The sequence below is a fragment of the Vombatus ursinus genome, unplaced genomic scaffold (assembly GCF_900497805.2).
Source record: "Vombatus ursinus unplaced genomic scaffold, bare-nosed wombat genome assembly UNPS02009835.1, whole genome shotgun sequence".
In the NCBI taxonomy this organism is placed as follows: Eukaryota; Metazoa; Chordata; class Mammalia; order Diprotodontia; family Vombatidae; genus Vombatus; species Vombatus ursinus.
The window spans coordinates 17,790,574-17,815,973 of record NW_020949613.1 but is presented as its reverse complement, the minus strand read 5'-3'; the positions used below and the strand labels follow the sequence as shown (position 1 = coordinate 17,815,973).

The 25,400-nt window shown below is 34.3% G+C and overlaps 1 protein-coding gene across 1 annotated transcript in view; it reads left to right on the top strand.

Annotated features, from left to right (window-relative positions):
• The window catches only part of LMBRD1 (LMBR1 domain containing 1), a 188,310-nt gene that overhangs the window by 111,281 nt on the left and 51,629 nt on the right, over positions 1–25,400 (top strand). Inside the window, exons 8-9 of the mRNA XM_027852980.1 lie at positions 6,405–6,530; positions 6,994–7,146. Coding sequence (XP_027708781.1) covers positions 6,405–6,530; positions 6,994–7,146 — 279 coding nt within the window. The remainder of the gene's footprint in view (positions 1–6,404; positions 6,531–6,993; positions 7,147–25,400) is intronic.

Genomic DNA, 25,400 nt, shown 5'->3' with positions numbered 1-25,400 from the left:
AACTGTTGAAAATGTGAGACAATAATACTAGGTTGATACTTTAAATGTTTGACATAGGTTATAAATGAATCTTTTGCTCCTTTTAGAATATCTAGTTTAGGTTAATAATGACTTTAAAAGGATATAAAATAATTAATATAAAAACATTCATTTAGTACATATGCATAAAACACCATGTTAGGTGTTAGAAATGCAAATAGAAAAACAAGACAGGCCCTACACTCCAAATGGGGAAGAAAGCACACATAGGAGGTTTCAGCTATAAGTCAGATAAAAAGGCCCAGTGGTCCTTGATGTCCAAGAACCTCAAGTTGAGGGTAACACATCTTTTATAATGTCATTTCTGTAACATTTCCATAGAAACTGTAACAGTTAGATGGTACAGAAAAGTGTGGCCAAAGTGATGAAGGAGATTGGAAAATGAGGAAAGATGAAAGGATTTGGGTTTAGTCTTAGAGAAATGGTGATTTAATTACTGTCTTCAAACATATGACAGATTTTCATAAGAAAGTTGTTGACAATTCCTTTTCACATCTGCAGAGGAGCAAATAATAGGAAATAGATAGGATTTTTATTTGTCTTAACATTTTGACTTTGATCAGATACTGCTGTGACTTATGGGGGGGAGGGGTTTCAATTATAAACCTTTTCTTTGCCTGACTTTTTAAGAACATAATATGTTTTCATCAAAACTTAGACCTTGTATTGAAGGTTCAATAAGCCATTGTGTAACAGTAATTTGAAGTTTGACCACTATCTAATAGTACCTCAGTGATTTATCTTCCCGTATTCTCTAGATCATCCTTTTTACTTCAGTTTCTCTGTTGTTCAGACTCCCAGCCCATCTGCCATATCTTTGCCTGTGCACTCTCTTTCTCCTTTGTATTTCAGTATATTTCCAATGACTGACTGTCTGGCTGATCCTTATTTGTCTCCTTTATAGGATACTAATCCATGTCCCATCTTCTATGTGCTTGCATACTACAGGGTTCCTTTCTTTCTATATTCCTTTGATGATCTTATTAACTTCCATGGGTTTAACTATTATTTCTTTACTGATAATAGGTATCCAATTCTCACATCTCTCTTGTGCTCTAGTCCTACATCTCTGCCTGTTCCACACTTACACTGAAATATTCTATAGGCTTCTCAAACGCAAAATGTCAAAAACAGAATGTATCTACTCCTCCCAACTTTCAACTTTATTTGAAAAGGCTTTAATCTTAATTTTACATCCTTTAGAAAGTCATGTTTCACTCTCCATTCTCTTGCCCCCATATCTAATCATTTGCCAGGTCCTGTCAATTTTGCCTCCACAGTATATCTTGAATGTCTTCTCTTTACTCACACTACAACCACCGTAGTTCAAAACCTTATCTAGTTTCTTTCAATAGTTTCTTAATTGGTCTTCTGTCATCTTGTCTCTCTCTTCCAACCTGCCCTCCAAATTAATATTCTTGAAATTTAAGCCTGACCACGTCACTTCTCTGCTTAGGAAGCTCTAGTGTCTCTCAGGATATAATACAAATGCTATTTGGCATTTAGTTGTTCATAATCTGGCTTTAGCCTAGTTTTCCAGGCTTATTACATACCTTTCCACAAACTTTATTGTAGCCAGAGTGGCCTGCTAAATTGTTCCATCTACATAGAAATCTATCTCATGTCTCTTTATGCCTTTTTTTTAATTTTTTTTTTTCCATCAGCAAAAATCTGCCCCTTTTCTTGTACTCTTTCTTCCCCACCATGATCATTCTGTACCCTGAGTCCTTTATGTCTCCATCAGAAAGATGGACAGCATGTTTTATCATGAGTCCTCTGGAATTGTGGTTGGTCGTTATATTGATTGGCGTTCCCAAATCTTTCAGTTTATCTTTATTATGTTATTAAATTTTACTCCTAATTTTACTCACTTCACTTAGTACCAATTTATGCAGATCTTCCCATGTTTCTCTGAGACCATCCTCTTCATTATTTCTTATTACACAATAATATTCCATCATATTTATATCACATTTATATGCTATAACTTGATTAACCATTTCCCACTTGAGTCCTCATTCTTTGCCACTGCAAAAAAAAATAGCTATAAATAGCTTTGTAAATACTTAAAATTTGTTTTGCTTAGGACTAATCACTCCCTTAATCTTCCTTCCCTGTTATTCTCCTACCTCTGTTCTTCCCTTTCATTCCTGAATCCCTTTTTCAATATCCAGCTCTAAATGTGTATGTATTCTTTCCTCCTTTGACCAGTTTAGTTTCATCCTTTCCTCTTTGTTTTTATAATCTACTACTTGTGCACCCCGTTTAGGGATGATAATTTCTCCTATTATTCCTTTCACACCCTCCCTGCCTCCACTCCCACCACCATCCCCATGCATTCCTCTTCCCCTCTCTTTTCATTCTTGTCTTAATAATATCAAGACATAATAGAACCACTCCCAGGACTTTTGTCTAATTAGACAGCCTCTTTGACTACTGATGATAATAGAAGAATGATAATGGGGTTTAGAAGGAATAAATATATATACACATATAACACATCTTTATATTATAATATAAACAGTTTATCCTTGTTTACTCCCTTATGATTTGATTGTTTACTTCTGTTTACCTATGTTTCTCTTGACTCCTATGTTTGTTCTTCAGAATTTCTATGCAGTTCTGATCTTTTCATCAAGAATGCTTATTAGTGCTCTATTTCATTCAAGGCCCATTCTTTTTTTTTCTCCTGTAGGATTATACTCAGTTTTTCTAGGTAAGTAATTTTTGGCTATAAGCCTATAATCTTTGCTGTGTGGAATATCTTTTATAGTGGGGCCTGCTAAATCACTTGTAATACTGACTGTGGCACCTTGGTTCCAGAATTCTTTCTTTCTGGCTACTTGTAGTATTTTTTTCTTTGATCTGGAAGGTCTGAATTTTGCTGTAATATTCCTTCTGAGCTTTCATTTTGGGGTTTCTTTCAGGAGGTCTCCAGCAAATTCTGTTTCCCTTTTGCTGTCAGTTTCTAAGATTGTGGAGCAGTTTTCTTAAAGTATTTCTTAAAATATGTCTAGTCTCTCTTTTTGATCATGGCTTTCAGGTAGTCTAGTGATTCTAAAATTACCTCAATCTGTTTTCCAGGTTAGTTGTTTTTGCTATCAATTACCTTACATTTTCTTTTTTTTTTTTTTTGTCTTTTGACTTTGTTTTAATACTTGTTGTCTCGTGGTGATTGGTTCTAATTTTCACGGAATTTGTTGTTTGAGTCAGGTTTTTAACCTCTTGTGCCAGTCTGTTAATTGTCTTTCTAAGTCTTTCTTCCATAGCCCTTATTTCTTTTCCAAATTTTTCCTTAGGGGCTCTCATTTCTCTATTTTTTATACTCTTGCTTTATTTCTTACATGAATTCTCATGAAATTTGTGCCCAAGCTGTGTTTTGAGACTTTGCTCATAAATGTTTTAAAGTTAAGACTTTTATTTGAACTCTTTGGCATGATGTTGATATCAAACTAAAGAAAAAAAGATTAAGGAAAATTATAATTAAAATGTGTGCTATAAATGAAATCACTGGGTATTGTTACTTATACAGGGTCATAATATAATTTTTTATATTCAAACCAACCAATTCTTAATAACATTCTCTAAAACATTAAGATATTAAATAGGAAGGAAAACAATATTTAAGCAGCTAGTTTTGTAAAGTTATGATTTTTTAAAGACTTAATTAGCAATATTTATGTTTAAAATGATCAAACAAAATACCTCATAATGCACAACATTCACGTGAGTGAACAGGTGTACTTTTTTTTTTCCAATGGACAGAATTTTTTTTCTGTCCCTCCTGCTTCTCCTGTCTTCCATTGGAAAAGAAAAAAAAACTTTCATAACAAATATGCATAGTCAAGGAAAATAAATTCCTTCATTAGCCATATCTAACAAATAAATGTCTCATTCTGCATTTGAGTCCTTCCTCTGTCTGTCAGGAGGTGTAGATAGCATGCTTGATCATTAATCCTTTAGAATCATGGCAGGTCTTTGTGTTGATCACAGTGTTCTTAATGTGTTTCAAAGTTGTTTGTCTTTATAGTGTTTAATTGTATAAACTGTTCTCCTTGTTCTCTAGTTATTAGTTATTTGAAGCATTGCTTTCCCATTTGGCTATTGATAGCTTTAATTTCTCCCTCTGGAAGCTGCCTGTCCATATTTTTTTTACCTTTTATCAACTGGGAAGAGAAACTTGTGCAAGCATTTTCCCTGTTAATTGCTTATCCCCTAATTTTAGACAAATTAGTTTTGTTTGTGCAAAAACTTTCAAAAAATCTTATGTAATCAAAATTATCTTCAGTGATCCTCTCTATTCCATGTTTAGTTATGAGCAATTACCCGATTCATAGATCTGAAAGGTAATTTCTTCCTTGTTCCTCCAATTTGTTTATCATGTCATCTTTTATATATGTAAGTCATGCATCCAGTTGGAGCTTAACTTTAGATGTGTTGTAAGATGTTGTTTTATGTCAAACTGCTTTTAGTTTTCCCAGCAATTTTTGTTGAAGAATGAGTGACAGGTATACTTATCCACATTGATGATTAGTTAAACCTCTAGTCTGTGACCAAAATGGTTCAGGAAAACTAATGACCTGCATAGTAGAGAGATTAGCTAGGTAACTAGAAAGATATAGAAAAAAAGAAATGGATGTATATATGTGTGTATATATAAATGAGTAACCCTAATTGCATACACACACAGAGACACACACTTACACATCATTATATACATATATCCTCGTCTTTCTGCCGAGTTCCAGTTCCACATCACCAACTACCTTTTGGGTATCTTAAACTAAAGATCCCACAGGTGTCTTAAACTCAACACGACCCAAAACATCACTCATTATCCTTTGCCCTCCCAAAGTCTCCCCTCTTCCCTACTTCCCTCCTATTGTCAGATATACCACTATTTCCTCACTCACCCGGGCTCAAAACCTGTGTTGTTCTTAATTCCTCAATGGCACATATCCAGTCCTTTGCCAAATCTTATAGTTTCTATCTTCACAACATCTCTCATTTATATGTCCCCTTCTTTGTACTTACAACCACAATCCTAATTCGGAATCTCATCTCCTCTTCACTGCCTCAAGCCTTTCTGCACTCCATTTCTTCCTCCACTCATGTGTCAGGGTAATTTTCCTAAAGCATGTATCTGACCATGACACCCCCCTGCTCAAATGGCTCTAGCAGTGCCCTATTACCCCTAAGATCAAATGAAAACTCCTTTGTTAGGCACTTCATGATCTTCATAACCTGGCCCTTGCCTACCTTTTCATTGTTCTTCCACCTTACTCAATACACTGTATGATCCAGCAGCACTGGCCTACTTGCAGTTCCTCACATATGGCATTTCATGATTTTGCATTAGCTGCTACCCATACCTGGAAGTCTTTGCCCTCTGATCCCCACCTTAGTTTCCCAGACTTCCTTGAAGACTCTACTCAAATCCCATCTACTCCAGAAAGCCTTACCCAGTCCTCCTAGCCACAAATGCCATCACCTCTGAGTGCCTACCATCTACTCTGTAATTGTATAAATTTAGTTGTTTACATGTCTGCTTCTTTATTAAAATATAAACTCTTTGAGGGCAGGAACTGTCTGTTTTCCCTTCATTATGTTCCCAATTTAGCACTGAGCTTGGCACATAGTGGTACTAATAAATGCCTGGTGACTTAATTGACTCAAGGAATATGTATTCTGTGAAGACCTTAGTCACTTGTGTGATCTTAAGAAAGTTATTTCATCTCTCTATGCTTCATTTTCTTCATTGGTCAATTTGAGGGGGTTGGATTAAGTAATTTCTCAAGCTCCTTCCTGCTATGTATCCCAGAGACATTGTAGCATTGTGGGTTGTGGAATTAGGTAACACGAGTTTGAGTACCACCTAAGATTTTTACTTCTTGTGTGACCCTGGGCAAGTTACTTAGGCTTTTATTCTTAGTTTCCTCTTCTATAAAATTAGGATAATATTTATGCTATCTGTATTAGGCTTTTGGGAAAATATTTTTCAATTATTAAAGCACTATTTAAGTGAGTAATTATCATAAATAAGTCATGAAAACATTTTCTGAATACCTGTTTTTAGCTTTAAAATAATAAAATTAGTTTATGACATTTTTAATAATTTGTAGTTTTTACTAGTTCACACTGATCTTACTCCTAGTTAGCTTAAATTAATGAGATTTTACTTTCCATTTAAAGTATCAGAAATTTAATCTGAATTTGCAACTTTTCAGTTCTCTTAAGAAAATTTGTTTTCTATACTGATAGTAAAAGTTAAAAGCATAAATTATACATTTAGACTTATAAAATAATATGGAATTTAGTTTGAACTAATATTGTAAACATGCTTTCAATTCTCTTTTTTGTTTTAGGCCTATGGTATGTCAGCCTTACCTCTAAATCTAATAAAAGGTACTAGAAGTGCTGCCTATGAACGCTTAGAGAACACTGAAGATATTGAAGAAGTGGAACAGCACATTCAAAGGATTAAATCAAAGGTTAGACAATATTTTATTAAAATTAGAGTCAGCTTTCTTTCTAATGCTTGTGTGATTGTGATTCAGTCCTTGACAGAATTGTCTTTTCTGATAGTTAGCTGTATAATAGAAAGATTACTGAACTGGGGAGTCAGGAGACCCAAGTTCTAATCCAGAGTCTATATTTTAACTAGTTATATGACCTTGGCTAAGTCTAATTTATGATTCTGGGCTTCTTTATTCTCCTCTGAAATAAGAATGATGATGAGGTGATGACTTCTAAAACTTTTTATAATTCTATTCCCTGATTCTATACGTGATAAAGATGTTTACATGTTGTTTTATTTTGAAAGTGACCCAAACACAGATATATAGAGTATATTTGTGAATCATACACTTAGCTTTCAGAAACACTAAAATCAATTGGAAACTTTTGAATGAATGATTATATTCTGTGTTTCATTTATTCTGCTTTTATTTACAGAGCAAAGATGGTCGACCTCTGCCAGCAAAGGATAGACGGGCCTTAAAACATTTTGAAGAAAGGTTGAGGACACTTAGAAGGAGAGGGAGGCACTTAGAATTCATTGAGAAGAGCTGCTGGACAAAATTTTGTGGTGTCCTACGACCCTTGAAGGTAAATGGAGTTTAAATAAAATAATATTATTCACTTTTCCCATGTTTTATACAGTGCCTCAGCTTTATATAGAAACTCAAAAATTATTGTTCCAAGAGGAAAGGGAGCATCGTTTATGCAGCAAATTTTAATCTAGCACATTTCTGTGATATTTTGTAGAGTTTATATTGTTATTCGTTGCCAAAAATAGTTTCTTTAGCACCCGTATAGGCATGCCCCAGTCTGGACAGAGCCAATGCGAGCCATTTGATGGGTGGAATGGAGGTGGGAGAGGGAATAGTCAGATGTGTACTTTAGGAAAATTACCTTGACATGTGAGTGGAGGAAGGATTAGTAATTAGGGTAACTTTTAGCTAGAGGATCTTGTTATAGTTTACTATAATTTTATTTCATTATATGCTTACTTAAAAGCTTTAGCTTTAGAAGGGGTAACAGAAAGAAGGCAGAAGAAAGGATATAGATTACTGGGCAAAGCAGAACATCTATTTTGGCACTGATCCATAAGCAAGGAGCCAGGAACCCAAAGTAAATCTAATTACTCTGATGAAATTGAATCATCTGTGACCACTGGTATCAAGGTCACATCACTAGTAAATATCAAATCACTCAGAATTCAGACTAAAGTAGGAGGATCATACGCCTTCACCCCCAAGAGTGACTAGAAAACCAGGGTGATATAATTCCTCTTTTTTGTAGCTCATAGTTATAGTTTAGACACTATATGCCATACATGGTTTCATCTGAATATTGTCCCACAGGAGAAAAAAGATGTTTTATTTTCTTTTGCTGGCAAATGCTTTTCTGATGAAGAAATTGAAATTCAAAAAAAGCCATGGGTCAAAGGGTGAAGATCAGTGTTGTGACTGCCTTTACGACCACACATTTAGCACCTTGTAATCATTTTTTTTTCCCCTGGGTACATTGGATTTCTTTAATTTTTCACCATAGGCAAAGTGGGGATTGGTCCTTAATTTATGACATTCGAACTAAATTCAGCATTGTAGAAAATTAGCAGAATCCCTGGCTATCCTAAAAGAAATTCCATAAACAAATACTTGGGCTTTTACTTCTGTTTTACTTCACGGTTTCCTAGGAATAAATATATGTAACTAACCTTCCATTAGGTCTTAGTGTAAAATAGAAAGAATATCTACCCTTGTCTGTCTCATTAAAAGCACTTTGGAAATTTTTACCCTTGCATAGAATGGTAGAATAGTTTGGTGTGTCAAGATAGTAGGAGACATCCTGTTTCCAGAGCTAAGGCTCAGCAAGCAATCTATGCCCTTGACATGGAATAACAAACAGTCCTTCGTGCTCACCCTCTGGATCATCTCAGCCACAGCAAAATCCCAGAATTGTTTCATATAGTTATTATACTGCTTTGACCAGCACCAGGTATTTTCTGAGCTCAGACAACTTTCTGTTTCCATGTTCTGGTCATGAAACCCTGCTGTGAATCAAACTTGTCACATTGTTGCTGTTACTCTTCATTGTCAGGGCTACAGCTCACTGCACAGCCATTGGTATAAGTATTGAAATTTGGCCACACTAAAGTAGCCTTTTCTACCCTGTTCCCAGCCCCCTCCCCACCCCAGGTCAACTAGGGGTTGGGCCCTGGCACATATGTCCTCCTTTGCTTATAAGCTGTTTCCCTCGTTTTGAAATTAAACTTCTGTTTGATTCCTGACTCTCCTGTCTCTAGCCTTTTCTGTTCAGCTCTGGCCACCCACAGGTTAGAGGCAGGTTCCTTCTGGTTGACATCTCAATTATGTTTCTTATTGTTTCTAGTCATAGTACCACTGCTATCTAGAATTATATCAAATAACAGTGGTGACCAGTGGACATTTTCACTCTGCCACTGGCTTTTTTTCGAAAGGCTTCTGTTGTTCGTAATTTCATTAACTATGAATTAGTATCCCAGTTTTTCCACAGCCCCTCCAATATTTGTCTCTTTCCCCTTTTATCATTTTAGCCAATCTGATAGTTATAAAATAATATCTCAAGGTTGTTTTAATTTGCATTTCTCTAATCAATAATGATTTGGAGCATTTTTTTCATATGATTATAAATTGTTTTGATTTCTTCACTGGAAAACTTCCTGTTTATATCCTTTGACCATTTATCAATTGGGAAATGACTCTTATGAGACCTTTATCTGATAAACTGCCTATGAAAATTTTTTTCCCCATTTTCTGCTTTCATTCTGATCTTGGCTACATTTGTTTTATTTGTACAAACCCTTTTTAGTTTAATGTAATAAAAATTATCCATTTTCATTGTTTCCTTTGATATTCTTGACTTTTTGTTCTTCCAAATGAGTTTTGTTATTATTTTTTCTAATTCAGTAAAATAATTTTTTGGTAATTTAATTGAGATGGCATTTAATAAATGTTAGTTTAGATAAAACTGTCATTTTTATTATACCATGAGCAGTTAATATTTCTCCAGTTATTTAAATCTGATTTTATTTATGTAAAAAATTTTTTTTTTTATCGTTTTGTTTATGTAGTTCTTGCGTTTGTTTTGGCAGGTGTACTCCTAGGCATTTAATACTGTCTAGAGTTATATTAAATGAGGTATCTTTTACTATCTCTTCTTGCAGAGTTTTGTTTGTGACATACAGGAATGCTGATGATTTATGTGGATTTTCTTTATAGTCTGCTACTTTGCTAAAATTATTGTTTTACCTTTTTAGTTGAGTTTTGGGGATTTTCCAAGTATATCATCATATTGTTTGCAAAAAGAGATAGTTTTATTCATTCTCTATTCTGGGTCCTTCTGTTTCTTTTACTTCTCTTATTGCTCTAGCTAGGATTTCCAGTACAATATTAAATAATATTGGTGACAGTGGGCATCCTTGTTTCACACCGAATCTTACTGAGAAGGCTTCTAGTTATCCCCATTACAAATAATGCTTGCTGATGTTTTTAGATAAATACTTTTTATCAATTTAAAGAAAAAATCCTTAAATACTATTATTGTTTCTTCATTTTAAGTTGTGCTAGCTCTTGATTTTAAGTAACAATTCTATCATATAAAAAAAAGATATTTTTACCTCTGGAATTTTGACTTTTTTTTTCTTCACAAATGAGTATATTTTATCAAAGGCCTTTTTTGCCTCTATGGATATAATCACATGATTTTTGTTTTTATTGTTAGCAGGAAAAAGCCTAGTAAGGAAAACAACAATTTATTCAAACAATAAAGAACATGGTACTGTGCTAGGCCCTGAGAGGGATACAAAGATGAATAGTATATGATCCTTTCCCCTAAAAAAGCTTAGAAGAGAAGAAAAGACATGTTCACAAGTTATTATTTTACAAGGTAGAATGTACATAAGAAGGGTACAAAGTGTTAAAAGTTCAAAGGAAGGAAAAATTATTTCTGGCTAAAAGGTTTCATGGAATAAGTGACCTATGGTTTGTATGTTAAAGAATAGTTAGAATTTAATAAGTAAAACCAAGGCAAGGTAAATATCATCCAAGACATAGAAAGAAATTCCTAATTTCAGAATCAAAGAATCTGTGAGTTAGAAAGAATGTTAGTCACTTAGCCTAGATCATATACAAAAGTGATACTCATTCTAGCATTCCCAGGAGGTGGTCTCCATCATGTGCTCTAAAACGTTCAAGGAGGGAGAACTACTTTCCAAAGCAATCCATTTCTCTTTGGGCAGCCCTAGCTGTTGGAAGCTTTTTCTGACATTGTGCTTAAACTTGCCTCAAGGAATTCACATTTTAATGGGAAAAGGCAACCCATAAAGAGGAGGTAAAAACATGGTCTGGAAATGACTGGTAAGTGAAGTGAAGGCCTGGTTATGGGCAAGATAAATCAAAGGCTCATATCTGAGGGACCCAGAGGCAGAGTCTGAGTGTTTTCTGGTGGCTGGGGGTCGAGTGGGTATCCTGAGAGATGCAGTATGATATGCAAATGGCCAAGAAGTGCTGTGGATGCCTGCTCTAGACAAGATAAGGTGAAAAGTCACCTATCAGAACCCAAAGACTGAGGGACAGAATCTGTATTGTTCCTATGGGAGATGGTTGAGGCAGATGGCCAAAGTGGAGGCAGCATGGTTTGTCAATGGCCATCAACTAAAAGGATAGTTGTTGGTGTCCTCTCTCCCTTTATTGAACATGTCATTAAGAAGAGGAGGGGCTGATGTGTTCACTTTCAGCAGCAAGAACCAGACTAGGATATTTGTTAAAAGATAAACTTGTACTAAATTTAAGTAATAGTGCTGCCTACTGCTTTTCCTCTTCCATACATACCTGTATGAACTTTTACTTTTGATAGAGTTGCTTTTCTTTCTTTAGCTAAGCAATTCAAGAACAAGCTATATCTTTCTTTGTTCTTGCCCTGACAGAACAGGAAAAAAAAAAGACTAGAGGAGAAAAATCTTTACGATTTTTGCTTTGTCTTGTTAGCATTTTTTTCTTTTCTTTTAAATGAGTATAAATCTAAAACACAGGGGACACAAACTGATTATTCTTCTTGATTAGAGACCTACTTTACTAGATATAACAAGTAGTTAATTCTCTTAAAAATATCATACCAAAGAATTTCTTGTACAAACATATGCTTGACTATTTGTGTGATTTTTGTTAGGGAAAAAAACTTATATAATATAATGAAGAATGAATGGATATAGCTATGTATTTATGTTCTATTCTATTTTTTTTGTATGATCCCATAGCTCCTTGTTCTTCACTAACTTTGAATTACTGAAGCTTATTGGTTTTTGCTGCCTACAATTATTTAACAAAAGCTGTGCATTCATAAGGGCGGCTAGGTGGTGCAGTGGATAGAGTACTCAGCCTAGGGTCAGGAAGACTCATCTTCATGCATTCTTGTCTGGCCTCAGATACTTACCAGCTGTGTGATTCCAGATAAGTCACTTAACTCTGTTTGCCTCACTTCCTCATCTGTAAAATGAGTTATCTTTACCAAGAAAACCCAGAGTGGACTCACGAAGACTCGGATGTGATTGAAAAACAACTGAACAACAACATACATCCACAGAACAAAATCCATCCCTCTCTTTCCCCACCCCTTCCCTCTGCCCCCTACTCCTGTTACCACACACACACATGACTTGGAATGTTCTTTCACAAATTACAGTTGTTTGGCCTATGACCCTATCAGTCCCATATGATATATGTCTTGGAAAAAAGGAAAATTGTGTGTAAAAGTGAGACTTCTTTCAATATAGGAAAAGGCCAGAATTCTACTTTCCTGCAGCTCTTAACTAGCTGTTAGTACTTATATTAGTAGAGATTAGCAGAGTGCCTCCAGCCAGATACCCCACTGAAACTTGGAAGTGCTCTAAGGCCCATAAATAGCATTCTATAATGTTATCCCAATAAATTTGGCTTCAGATATAGATTTTGTCATAGAGCTGTTTTTCATTTCTAGTGTGACCACAAATGTACTACAAAAGGTACTTACTTATTTTTCATTGTATTTTTAAAATTCTGAACTTAACAAACACCAAATAAAATATTTCCATATACTCTATAGAAAGGGAGGATTATGTATGAAACTGGTTCTCTACTACTAAGTACATCTTAATTTTATTTTAAAATATATAGTAAATTCAACATGTAATGTTTAACCATACCCTGCCTACTTGTGATTTGTTCTAGCCTCCCTTTTGTTTCTCTTGTTGTTTTATTTTGGAGGGAAGGCACTATCCCTAATCTTTTGCACCAGTCACTAGTGATTTGTAGCATATATTTTATTTGAATGTTGATAGATTGTATTTCTTGTTTGAAAATTGGTTGTCCATTTCCTTTGACTGTTAGGGGGATAGAACTAATTCATTTTTTATAACAACAAGACCATCCTCCCCAACAACTTGAAAATAAGACAAAGGGTATTTATTTAGAGAACATTTGCTGCTGAATGATGATATGAAGAGGTTCTTGGTCCACATATAACCAATAATAAGGAAAATAGCTTATTCAGTAATCCTCAAAGTAGTTTTATTCTTGGAGCATATAGGAAGGGAAAGTTATAAAACAATAGATGGTATGATTGTTGGACGGGGAAAACATAAAGACTCTGTGGGAAAAGAGGCACTCATTAGAATTCAAAGTGTTGCCCCAACTAATCAATCAATTAACAGTTATTAAGCATTTACTTTGTGACAGGTATTATGCCAAGCCCTGGGAATAAAAAAGAAGCAAAAGATAGTTCCTCCCCTCTGGGAGCTTACAATCTAATGGGGGAGACTACATGCAAACAAGTATATACAAACCAAGCTATGTACAAGATAAATAGGAAGAAATTGACAGAAGAAAGGCACTAGAATTAAGAGGGGTTAGGGAAGGCTTCTGGTAGAAAATGGTATTTTAGTTGAGACTTAAAGGAAGTCAGAGAGATCAGTAGTTGGAGTGGAGTGGGTAGAGCTTTTCATGCATGTGGGACAGCCAGAGAAAATGCCTAGGGCTGAGAGATGGAATGTCCACTACCACGGTATGGAAGGGTATTTGTCAGGGAGTAAGTTGTAAGAAGACTGCAAAGGTAGAAGGGAACTAGGTTATGAAGGACTTTGAATGGCAGAGCATTTTGTATTTCATCTTAAAGGCAATAGTGAACCATTGGAGTTTATTGAGGGTGTCCTGGTCGTATGATTGGGCCTGGGTTTTAGGAAAATTATTTAAGCTGATTGAAAGATGGATTGTAGTGGGAAGAGACTTGAAGCAGTCAAACCTACCTGCAGACTATTGCAATAATCCAGACATAATGTGATGAGGGTGGTGACAGTGTCAGAGACCAAAAGGGGGAAAATTTGAAAGATGTTGCAAATGTGAAAGCCACAAGCCTTGGCAACAGGTTGAATATGGTGGAGGTAGGGTGATGAGAGAGAGTGAGGAATCCAAGATGACTCCTAGGTAGTGAGCTTTAAGTACTGAAGAATGGTGTTATCCTTTACAGTAATAGGAAAGGTAGGAAGGGTAGAAAGGAGTTGAGGAGGAAAGATAATGACTTTTGTTTTGCACCTAATTGGGTTTAAGATGTCTACTGGACATCTAGTTCAAGATGTTTGAGAGGCAGTTGAATTTGTGACACTTGGAAGTCTGCAGAGTTTGCAGCAAGATAAGTAGATCTGAAATTCATCACATAGAGGTGGTAATTAAATCCACATGAGCTAATGATATCATCAAGTGATATAGTATAGAGGGAGAAGAGAAAATGACCCAGGTCAGAATCCTGAGGGGCACCTATGATTAAAAGGCACTTATCTGGAAAAGGTTCCAGCAAAGGACACCGAGAATGAGTGATCAGATTTATAGTAGAACCAGCAAAGGGTGGTGTCTTGAAAACCTTGAGAGAAGAGAATATTAAGGAGGAGAGAGTGATCAAGTGTCAAAGGCTATAGAGAGGTCAAGCAAAATGAAGGTTTCAAAAAGGTCAATGAATTTGGCAACTAAGAGATCATTATTACCTTTGAAGTTAGTAACTCCAAAGTACAGTAGGAACCCTAAGTTCAGTTCCTTTTCAGGGGGAGTTGTTAGGCTGTTTGAATGCTTTTTGTGTTTTTCTACCTGTTTATTGGCTCAATTGAATCATTTGCATCTTCTGAACTGGAAAAAGGTAGAAGTCCAAGGGAGAATTCCTGTCTTTCAATTTGTTTTTCTAGGTGATGGAAAGAGGGTCTTCCTCTAATAGGTAGAGCTCTCAAGTCCCAGTCAGCCAATCATCTTGTTTCTCAAATCCAATCCGTTGTTTTCTTAGTTTTCTCAACCAGATGCCACTTTGTATGCCCACACGTCAGTAGGATGTGCCCCTCAGATACCTCCCAAAAAGGACTAAATACTATAATATCAGTGAGTTGATTTGGAAATTAATCTAATTAATCAGACTTTTGCATATGTCCCCCAACATCCCCCTGTCCCTCACTCCCCAATTTTTTTAAAGTTTTATTCCTCTGACATTTCTTTGGAATATAGTTTCTTGAGGACAAGGATTATCTTTTTTCATTTTTGTATTGCCACTGTCTAGCCACAATGCAGGTTTTGTGTGTGTGTGTGTGTGTATGTATGTGTGTGTGTGTGTGTATTAGGCATTTGAGTAAATATCATAACAAATTTAATTGAATAGTATGTTTTCTAATAGAAGAAGCCTTGTAGTAGGAGTTGATCTGGGTTATTCATGAACTGTGTGTAGTGTATATAATCCCAAGTAAGTCTTTGAATTTTCTGATTCAGTTTCTTTACCTATACTTAATTACCTATGTTAAAAGTATATTTGTATGAATTTTACTATTCTTCTAAAAACTTGCCACGATTTTACTTTAAATTTTAACAGTTAATAGAAATATTCTGTGTAAGTATTCCATTTGCTTAAAAATATACAAGACTTTTCCCCCTTTAAAGAGACATTAATAATGAAGTTCAACAGAGAAGTCATCTGGCTTCTAATGTATCAGGGGCAGGGTGGTGGGATCTGTACACTGGGTGCAGGAAATATAGGAATACATTGTTTGTAGAGAATTTTAAAACTATTAAAACTAAAAGTTATTCTGATTTTTGTTATCATCATGGATGAGCAGTTCCAAACAATGTCAGTCATAAAGTGCTCCTTGAAAAATATCTTTTTTTTAAATGATCTAAACAATTGCTTTGTGAGCACAGTGGGCCCTCTGGCACATGTGAATTCAGCTAAATGTATTAATTTCAATATTACGATCATAATAGTTTAGAATCATTCTAGCTTATTTCAGGTGTTTGTGTGTCCAACCCCTGTGGATCTGTGTAATCATGCATTTAAACAGTAGATTCAAAATAAACAGTGATAGCACAGTGATTTTAAAGAAGAATCAGAACTTTATTCAGTTCTATCCTTCTGTGTGACAACTTGGATTTGTATTTGTGTTTAAAATTTAAGACAGTTAAACAGTATGTGAATATGTAATATTTTAAGTGCAAATTTAAATATATCTATGAAACATTTAATTGAACTTATTCACTAAAATTTTATGATTGAAATGTATTCTTTTAAAATTGTTAATTGATTATTTTAAAACTAAAATAACAAATTTAAAAAGAAGTACGTCAGTGGCGCTATTTGTTAGTTGCCTAATTTTGATCTTTTGCAGATATTTCAGTCAGATATTTCAGTTTTATTAAAATTCACTTATGAAATAGGATTTTTATGAATCTGCCAAGCTTATCCTCAAGCTTGAAACTTTTATCTATTTGTGTAGCCATAGCTTTACTGAAAGAAACTTTTCAAAATAAAAATTAATAAAAAGTATTCTTTGATCAACTATAAATAGATTTACAGATATAGCTTTATGGTTTTTTGATATGTGAAGATTATTTTTGATGAAATTATTGAAAATTTATAGAAGGTAAGCCTTTCATTACCATGACAGGTCAACATGTAGATTTTTTTTCTTTAAAAAAAAATTATTAATCCAGGCCTGCACAACCTGTGGACCACTGTCTGGTTGCGGCATGCCAAAGGATTTTGGGTGAGCTGCGAAAAACGTAGAGGAAAACATTCTCTACATTTGGGCCACAGATTGTGCAGGCCTGCATTAATGTATTTAAAAGTGATAATCTACTACTTTTTTTTTCTTTTTGTACTGTAATATTTATTTTTTATCTATTTTACTGGCATAATTATTTATATAAAATTTGATTAAAGAAAATTTTTTGCTATTTTCCTTAGCCATTATCATTTGTTTCATGTTATGATTTTTGCTGAAAATAATTTTGTTGAAACGTATGGAGGTTGTTTAAAAAATCATTCACTTCAGGGGCAGCTAGGTGGTGCAGTGGATAGAGCACCGGCCCTGAAGTTAGGAGGACCTGAGTTCAAATCCGGCCTCAGACCAAACACTTGACACGTACTAGCAGTGTGACCTTGGGCAAGTCACTTAACCCTGATTGCCTCACTTAAAAAAAAAATCATCCACTTCAGTTATTGAACACATTATGTATATTACTGCATTCAGCATTTTATATTTGAACCTATACATGGATTAAATGTGTGAGATGTTAATTTGTTCTGCATTCTTTGTCTGCTTTGTTCATTGGATAAACATACTTATCTAATGTTCCTACCCAAAAGTTGTTTTAAGAAGTTTCTTGAAAGACAAAATTCACTTCATTGTGTTATAGTTATACAGATTCCAGCACTTAGAAATTCCTCTGTGCTAATAGATGGACAGTATAGTTTAATGGAACACATTGGTTTTGGAGTTAGAGATCAGGGCTGAAATCCTGGTTCATTTCTTTCCTTTTCTTTGTGATCTTAGGAAGGTCACTTATCTACTTTAGGTCTCAGTCTCCTGATCTATAAAATGAGGAACTTGGACTAGATCTCTAAGATACTTTTTAGTTCCAAAGATTTGTCACTCATTCTTATAGAAATATGCAAATAGGAAGTTTTGGTTGGAAGTAGACTTGGAAGAAAACGATAATTTTACAGCTTAAGACATTAGGAAAATGAGAGACAACTGTTGGCAAGGTGCCATTATAGTAGGGACTTTGGGTATTTAAAAAGCTCTGTGAAGCTTCTGGAATATTTGGAAAAGTTGCTACTAGGAATTGAATGAAGGAAACAAAAAAGAAGGTAGGAAAATTAAAAAAAAAACCTGTTACTATTATGTTTTGTATAAGGTTGGCTCTAGGGACAGATATATATAGTCAATTCTTCTCAGTCACGGTATTTATGTTCTTTAAAATCTGTGTAAACATTGAATTAATGAATACCAAATAATAGCTCCCAGGGGAAATACAGGGCTAGGTTCTGCAAGCCTTTGGTCACAATATTTATATTAGTACTTTCTAGAGAGGCCTCATGTGTAGATAGGTGAATTTTCTTTTTCTCTTTATGAATATGCTGTATAGTTGATTCATTAACACTGAACTTATGACCTTATCTAATGCTTATTGGGCAACTCAAAATTTTCACCCTTCTGTGCAAAATAAAATAGTTTGTTTTTGGATTTTTTAATACTCTTCCTATTATAACTTAATATTCTTTTAATATCATTGACTTTTTTGCTTCTCTTCTGCCAAATTTTCCTCCAGTTAAGGAATTTTGTGTCTATATCTTTCTCACCTTTTTATAAACTTTCAATTGTAGATTTTTCTAGTGTGCTAATTGAGTTGGGGGGAGGGGTTTAAACAACATTTAAAGCTGTGCATTCTCTTTGACGATTTACTGCTTTCCTCCTGGTTTTAGGGTCCTCTCTGTTGATTTATTTGCTTGCTTTGGTTTTTATTGAGGATTTTCCCTTTAAGATCTTTGTTATTTTAGCACTTTTTGGCCTTATTTCTCCATTACTTATTTTCTGGCTCTTTCACCTTTTCTGGTGGACCTACCTTCTAATGTTAGGTTGCCAGGCTGCCTCAGTCTCTTTGCTGAGAACAGGAGTGGGGAATTTAGAACTGGTCTCTCTGCTGGATTTCAGCCCCATTCCTTTAGACCTGTAGTGACTAATTATGATGTGCTACTCTTCTTTTTCACTCTTCTTTCTTTCTTCTCTTCTTTCTTTTCTTTTTCACTACTGGACTAAATCAACATCAGGATATGCAGGATAGATGGAGAATGAGTAGGAGGGAGTTCTAGACAGACTGCCTTGGCCTCTGGGGTCTAGCCCCTTTTCTTTCTTCAACTGTGCATGGTTTTCTGGAAAAGGGGTAGGGAAGTGGGAAACCTAGCAATTTTTGCAGAAAGATATAATAAAAAGTGCTTAGTACTTTTCTTCTATAGTAGTTGTGTACAGAGACATTCAACTAAATGTTTGCTAAAGTCAAGAATTGTATTCTCTACAGAGAACCTGTTGTCATTATAGTTAATGAACATAGTGATTGATTGGACATGTGTCAGTATCATTTCATAAAAGCTTTTAAAGACCAGAATAATCATCAGAGGAAATATGTGCCAAACTAATCATGTGTAAGACTTTTTTGCTCTTAAATATTCTATTTAGTGATATTACATGATTGTATTTTAAGCCAGTGATTTAACAAAAAAAAAAGAAACAACTTCAGGACAAAAGACTTTATGATATAATTGCTTATTTAAGTATGTTTAACCAGCAAGCAGTAACATCAAAGCAAATCTCTAAGCTTATTGTATAGTTTAAGATTGACTTAAGTTACAGTTCTTCTAAAATTTCCATCTATTACATTTTTGTAATTTGAAGTATAATGCATAAGCATGTTATCAGGAGACATCTAGCTTATCCCTAATAAGGAATCTGTAGAATGTTTAACAGGATAAATCAGGTAGCTTCCATTTGAGTAGAAATAATCCATTGTCTTACTTGGATTCGTGGTAAGGATTGAGATTCATTAATTTATAATCATCAAATATTAGCACCAGAAGTAAAAGAGTAATTCCTCAGGCTAGCAGCTACTATTTCATATGACAGATGACCATTGTACTTGTTTTGTTAGTAATTATTTAGATGATGTTTCAAATATTAGCAATAGCAAAGTTAACAATAGCACACATTTATGTAGCACTTTAATGTTTGCATACCTTTTTAAATTTATTATCTCATTTGGAACCTACTGAGGTATGTCCTCTTACCCCTATTTTCTAGATGAAAAAACTAACTCAAAATGGTTAAATGACTCCAAGTCTAACTTGGATCATTCCAAATTGCCTTTCGAATTAAACACTATGAACTTAGAAAAGTAAAACATTTAAAAGCATAATTAATCTTAAATTTCCTGGACTTGTAAATATTAATGTAACATTACCCCCAAAAATTCCTGATTGTGGTTATTCTAGTGTTTGGATGACTAAAAAAGGAATTTCAAGACATCTTTTGAATTTATTATTCAATAAAATAAAGGAAGATCAGTTAAGTTTTCAATAATCAAAGAGTGAGATAGCAGATGGCATTAGAGTTAGAAATGAAGGCAAGTATGACAAATAATTTGAATAAGAATTGATGTGGATATAAATAAATCTTTTTTTGCTGAAATTCAATAAACATAAACAACTTTTAATTTAAATAATGAAAATTTTGACAAGAATTGAAAGGTCTTGATTGAATATGATGATTAATGGAGGGAAATAAAAAATGAGGTTTCAGGGAGAGAAGTTCTAGTGATGTGTCATACTGTAGAATGGTAAAGAAACCTGGTGACTAAAACAAAGACTATTGAATCAAAGTATTTAGCACCGGAAGTCTTAGAAATCATGTAGGTTAACCTCCTAATTTTATAGATGGGGAAACTGAATCAAAGCAGTGAAATAAATGACTTGCTCAATTTTATTCAGGTGGTAAGTTGGTATTCAAACACAGGTCACTAGTTTCAAATTGGATTAAGCAAATTGGATTAATTTAGAATATCATTGTTTGCCTTTTGAGAAAACATTTTCAGTGGTGTTCAAGACTGGGGCCAGATTCCAAGAGTTTAATTTCAATATGACTTTAGTGATAAGTTCTCAGCAAAAACAAAGCCCCAAATTAAAAAAAATGAACATTTTTCCGTACTTAAAGAATGAATGATATTAAATTATTTTAGATAGCCAAGTTAAACCCTGTTGTTTTAAGATGTGTAGTAGATCCAGAGAATATGTTGATTGATGGTGGATCAGCTTTAGCCTATTCCAAATGTGTTCATAATTAGGTTATACAAAACTGGAAGTTCTTCTATCCTATTTCACTCCTTTTTCTTAGCTAAAGCATTCTTTCAACTCTGCCTGCTTTCATATATATGTTTAGTATGTTTGTATGTATGTGTATACACAAACACACACATAAACATTTTTCACCCAGACATTGATTAATTCTATAATTTGAATTTCTAAGAAGTACTTTAAACTACTAGAATAACAAAAAATCACAAAATGTTTCTTTTAATAGTTACCATAAATAAAATACATTTTATGTCTGTTTATTTTACAAATGTTAAGTTTTTTTCAGATATATTTAAATTCTCCACCCGCTAAATATTTTTATGATAAAATCTAACGACTTTAATTATGAGATATGGGTACTCTTCTAAATGTTAGATAAAAAAAATTTTTCTTTATTGGTATTTGTTCTATAGCTTTTTCTTCTGAAGGGAGTCCCAGAGAGCTATCTAGTGAAAACCAGTTTTTTGTCTCATTGCCCTCTGTGAGAGTTTCTTTGTCTCTGTAGCAGTTCTGAGTGTCTAGTTTTATGTGTGTGTGACTGGCTCTGAGGTTGTACCTCTGAGAGTTACTGTGAGGGTCCTTCCGTATGTCTGTGACAGTCTGTCTCTGGGTGGGTTCATCTTTGAGCATGTTGTTCCATGTGACTGACTATCTCAGTATATGTGCCAGCCACTGTGTATCACCTGCCAGGACTTTAAGATTCCAGAGCTCAGCTATGAGCTGCTTCTCTATCCTTTTTAGTCCCTGATGTCATCTGTTTACCCTCAGGGTCCTTTGGCAGTCCGTCTGACCTTTGACAAGAACCTTTTTGGGGGGTGGGGGGGTGCTATCTTGAGGCACTGACTGATGTGTATATAAATAAAAGGTTAAAAAATATTTGGGCACTTTTTTGGAATGCTTACAACTTGTAAACTGTACTTTTATTTTGGGGAATAAATTGAAAATGTTTTTTCTAAAGTATAATATAACATAAGTTAACTTTTTAAAATGAGGCTTTTAAAATAGAACAAGCAGGGAAAAAATGTGACATTAAGTACCATATGAAATAATAGTATTTGGCATACTTCTGTAAACATTGCTCTACATGTCACTGAACTTCTACATCTATCTTTGGCTGATTTATTCCATAGAAAAATTTTTTAGTTAGAAAAATTCTCATTTCTAAATAGATTCTTTTGTTAATTAAAGTTTTCAAATTAGGTATCTCTGATTTCATAGTCATTGATCATGAAGTAGAATGAGAGGTAGCTATTAACCACCATTTAATATACTTCTTGGGAAAACATGTGTAAAGAAATCCTTTGCTAAAAGGTCACTAAGGGAGTGTTAGAATTTGCACTTCAACTTCTTAGACTGAAGCATATGTTTGACCAGAAACCTATTTGTTTATTTTAATTTTGTTTTATTTTATTTTTTATTTTATTGCCCCATAACCTTTCTAAAAGAATACATCTCTGATGTTTAACTGTTTAAAATTGCTTGGCATTTTAAGTCTTTGTAAATAATCAAGATTCTAGTAGCCAATAATTTTCAATTGTCAGAATTAAACCAAGAAATCTTCTTTAATATTAATATATTCTAATTTTAAGGAAAAAACTATTACTGTGTTAAACTCTAAAAATACTTATTTATGAAATTCACACTATCTGATTTTCTTTATATTTACTCAGAATCCTTTTTAAAAATGACTGCTTTGTATGTGAAGTACTATGCCAGGGCCTGGTGGAGGTGGAGATAGAGATGAAGAAATTTTTCAGTTTTGTTTTAAATGCAGAGTTATTGTTGTGGTAGGACTAAAGAAGATCTAGTCCCAAGTAGTTAGAAAAGCTTAGCTAATTTTGGAATCCAGAGCCCTGTCACTAAATTTTATATAAGAAGAAAAAGAACACCTAGTAAAATGGAAATGCATCTCCAGGTACTTGATAAAGATACTAGAGATAGATAGATAGATAGAAAGACAGACAGACAGATAGAGCGAGCAAGTATTTATTAAGGGTTTGCTATGCTTTTTAGGTACTGTTCTAAGTGCTGAGAATACAACTATAAGCAAGCAAGACAATCCTTGCCTTCAGAGTTTACATTTAAATGATGGAAAACAGTACATGAATGTGAGTTAGAAAGGGATTATCTTAACCCTGGTCCCAGTAAGATAAAGCAAAGCTCATTTATTGAAATAAAGCAACCCAGGTAGGATCACCAGCCAACCAAAAGATGAGGAAATAATAAATCCCTGGATAAACTCTTTGAGAATATAAATGTTACTTGTAATGGAGTGTTTCACATTAAGATGATCTTATGTAGGACTTGTCTTCCTAATTCTTAATCTTGAAGTTTTAATATAAGTAGCATTCTGACACTACTTGTTTGTGTTATACTTTAAAAAAAAAAATTAAAGTCAAGGACTTTATGCTGTACCTCCTAGTATTTAAGAATTTGCTTCTCTGTAGACATAATTAAAAAAATCTATTTTTAATGTCCAAATGTGAATATAATAGTTCAATTCACATGGATTTATTTTCATTTAAAGGCTTGGGAACGAGTGTGTCAGTTAGTTTAATACATCTACTATGTGGCAGGTACTCTGCTAAGCCCTGAGGATACAAGGAAAGGCAAAAGATATTTACTGACCTCAAGGAGCTTATAATCTAACCAGGAAAGACAACAGAGCAGAGGAAGCAGAAAGGCAGAGATGGGGTAGGAAAAGTACCCAGTGTAGGGACATGATGGAGAAGTTTAGAGGAATATAACTGGGTTGGAAATGGAAAGATTCCTGCCCTGGGCTCCCTTCTTAAGTGAAGGTTCTAGGAGGAGAGGTATCTGGTCTCTAATGAGTATGTATTTTCTTCCATTATTCTTATGCTTAAAATATAAATTTCAAAATATTAATTTTAGTTTTTTATTTCTATGATAGATCTCCCCCCCCTTGACTCAAAGAGAGAATAACATAATCAGTTAGGTATAGAAATCTAATTTACCATATAGGAAGTAGGAGGGGAAAGAAAAGGGAGGAGGTGGATAGAAGGGAGGGAAGAAGTAGAAAGGGTAAAGGGGAAGGGGATTGATAGAAGGGAGAGCAGACTGAGGGAGGCAGTGGTCAAAAACAAAACTCTAGTGAGGAGGGAAAGGGAGAAAGGAGAGAGGAAAGCATAAACAGGGGGAAATAGGATAGAGAGAAAGACACAAATAATCATCACAACTATGAATGTGAATGGGATGAACTCTCCCATAAAACTGAAGTGGGGGGAGGGCAGCTAGGTGGCACAGTGGATAGAGCATCAGCCCAGGAGTCAGGAAGACCTGAGTTCAGATCTGGCCTCCAATACTTGACACTTACTGGCTGTGTGACCCTGGGTAAGTCACTTAACCCCATTGCCTAGCAAAGAACAAAAAAAAAAGTAAAAAAAAAAAAACAAAACTGAAGTAGATAGCAGAATGGATTAAGAACCATAATCCTACAATGTGTTGTTTAAAACCTGGAAATACTTATATGAACTGATGCTGAGTGAAATGAGCAGAACCAGGAGAACATTGTACACAGTAACAGCCACATTGTGAGATGACTGACTTTGATATACTTAGCTGTTCTCAGCAATGCAGGTATCTTAGACAATTTCAAAAGACTCATAATGGAAAATGCTATCCACATCCAGAAAAAGAACTTTGGTGTCTGAATGTAGATGGAAGCATAATATTTGCTTTTGTTATTTTGTTTTGTTTCTTCTTTCTTGTGGTTCCTCTCATTAGTTCTAATTCTTTATGTCATGACTAATTTCAAAATATGTTTAGTGTCAATGTAAAAGTAGAGCTTATAATCAGATTGCATACCATCTTGGGGAAGGGGAAGAGAGAGAGGGTCAAAAATTTAAAACTCAAAATCTTATGGAAGTGAATGTTGAAAACTAAAAATAAAAAATTAATTATTAAAAAAAAGAACTTAAGATATATTAGAGGCCATGAATTATACAGATAAGGAAATTGAGGCCCCAGAAAGGTGTTGACAAGGCAACACACTGCAAGTAAGTGTGTGAGGCATAATTCCAACCCAGGTCTTCCTGACTCCAAGTTCAGTACTATATAGGCTACTGGAAATTCTTATGGTATATTATATTGGCATTTTATACTAACTATATTAACTCTAATTTTGTGTTAATCCATAACACGTATATTAGGATTCCAAAATACCTTTAATATTAACATTTATATATGTGAAACAGCATTCTTCTAATGGAAATAACACTGAATTTGTGGACTGGAGCCTCAGCTTTAAATTCTTGTTTTGCCTCTTGCTGTCTCTGAAACTTTGGGCAAGTTGCTTAACCTTCCCTTCCAGTCAGTTCCCTCTTCTTTAAATGGGGACAATAATGCTTGCACTACCTACCTCACAGGGTTGTTGTATACATCCCCAAAACTGCATAAAGTGTTTCATAAGCCTTTAATCAGAATACTCATGCACGTATGTAAGCTATCATTTTTATGTAAGTAATGAGAACATGATGTGTTTATCTTTAGTTTATATACCAGTTAAGTGAGACAGGTTACATTTATGATCATTGCAGTCAATGATAGAGTTTGCAGGGGATTAGATGCATTTTCTTTAGTACTTTGAATGCTTTGTAAATTAATTTTAAAATATAGGT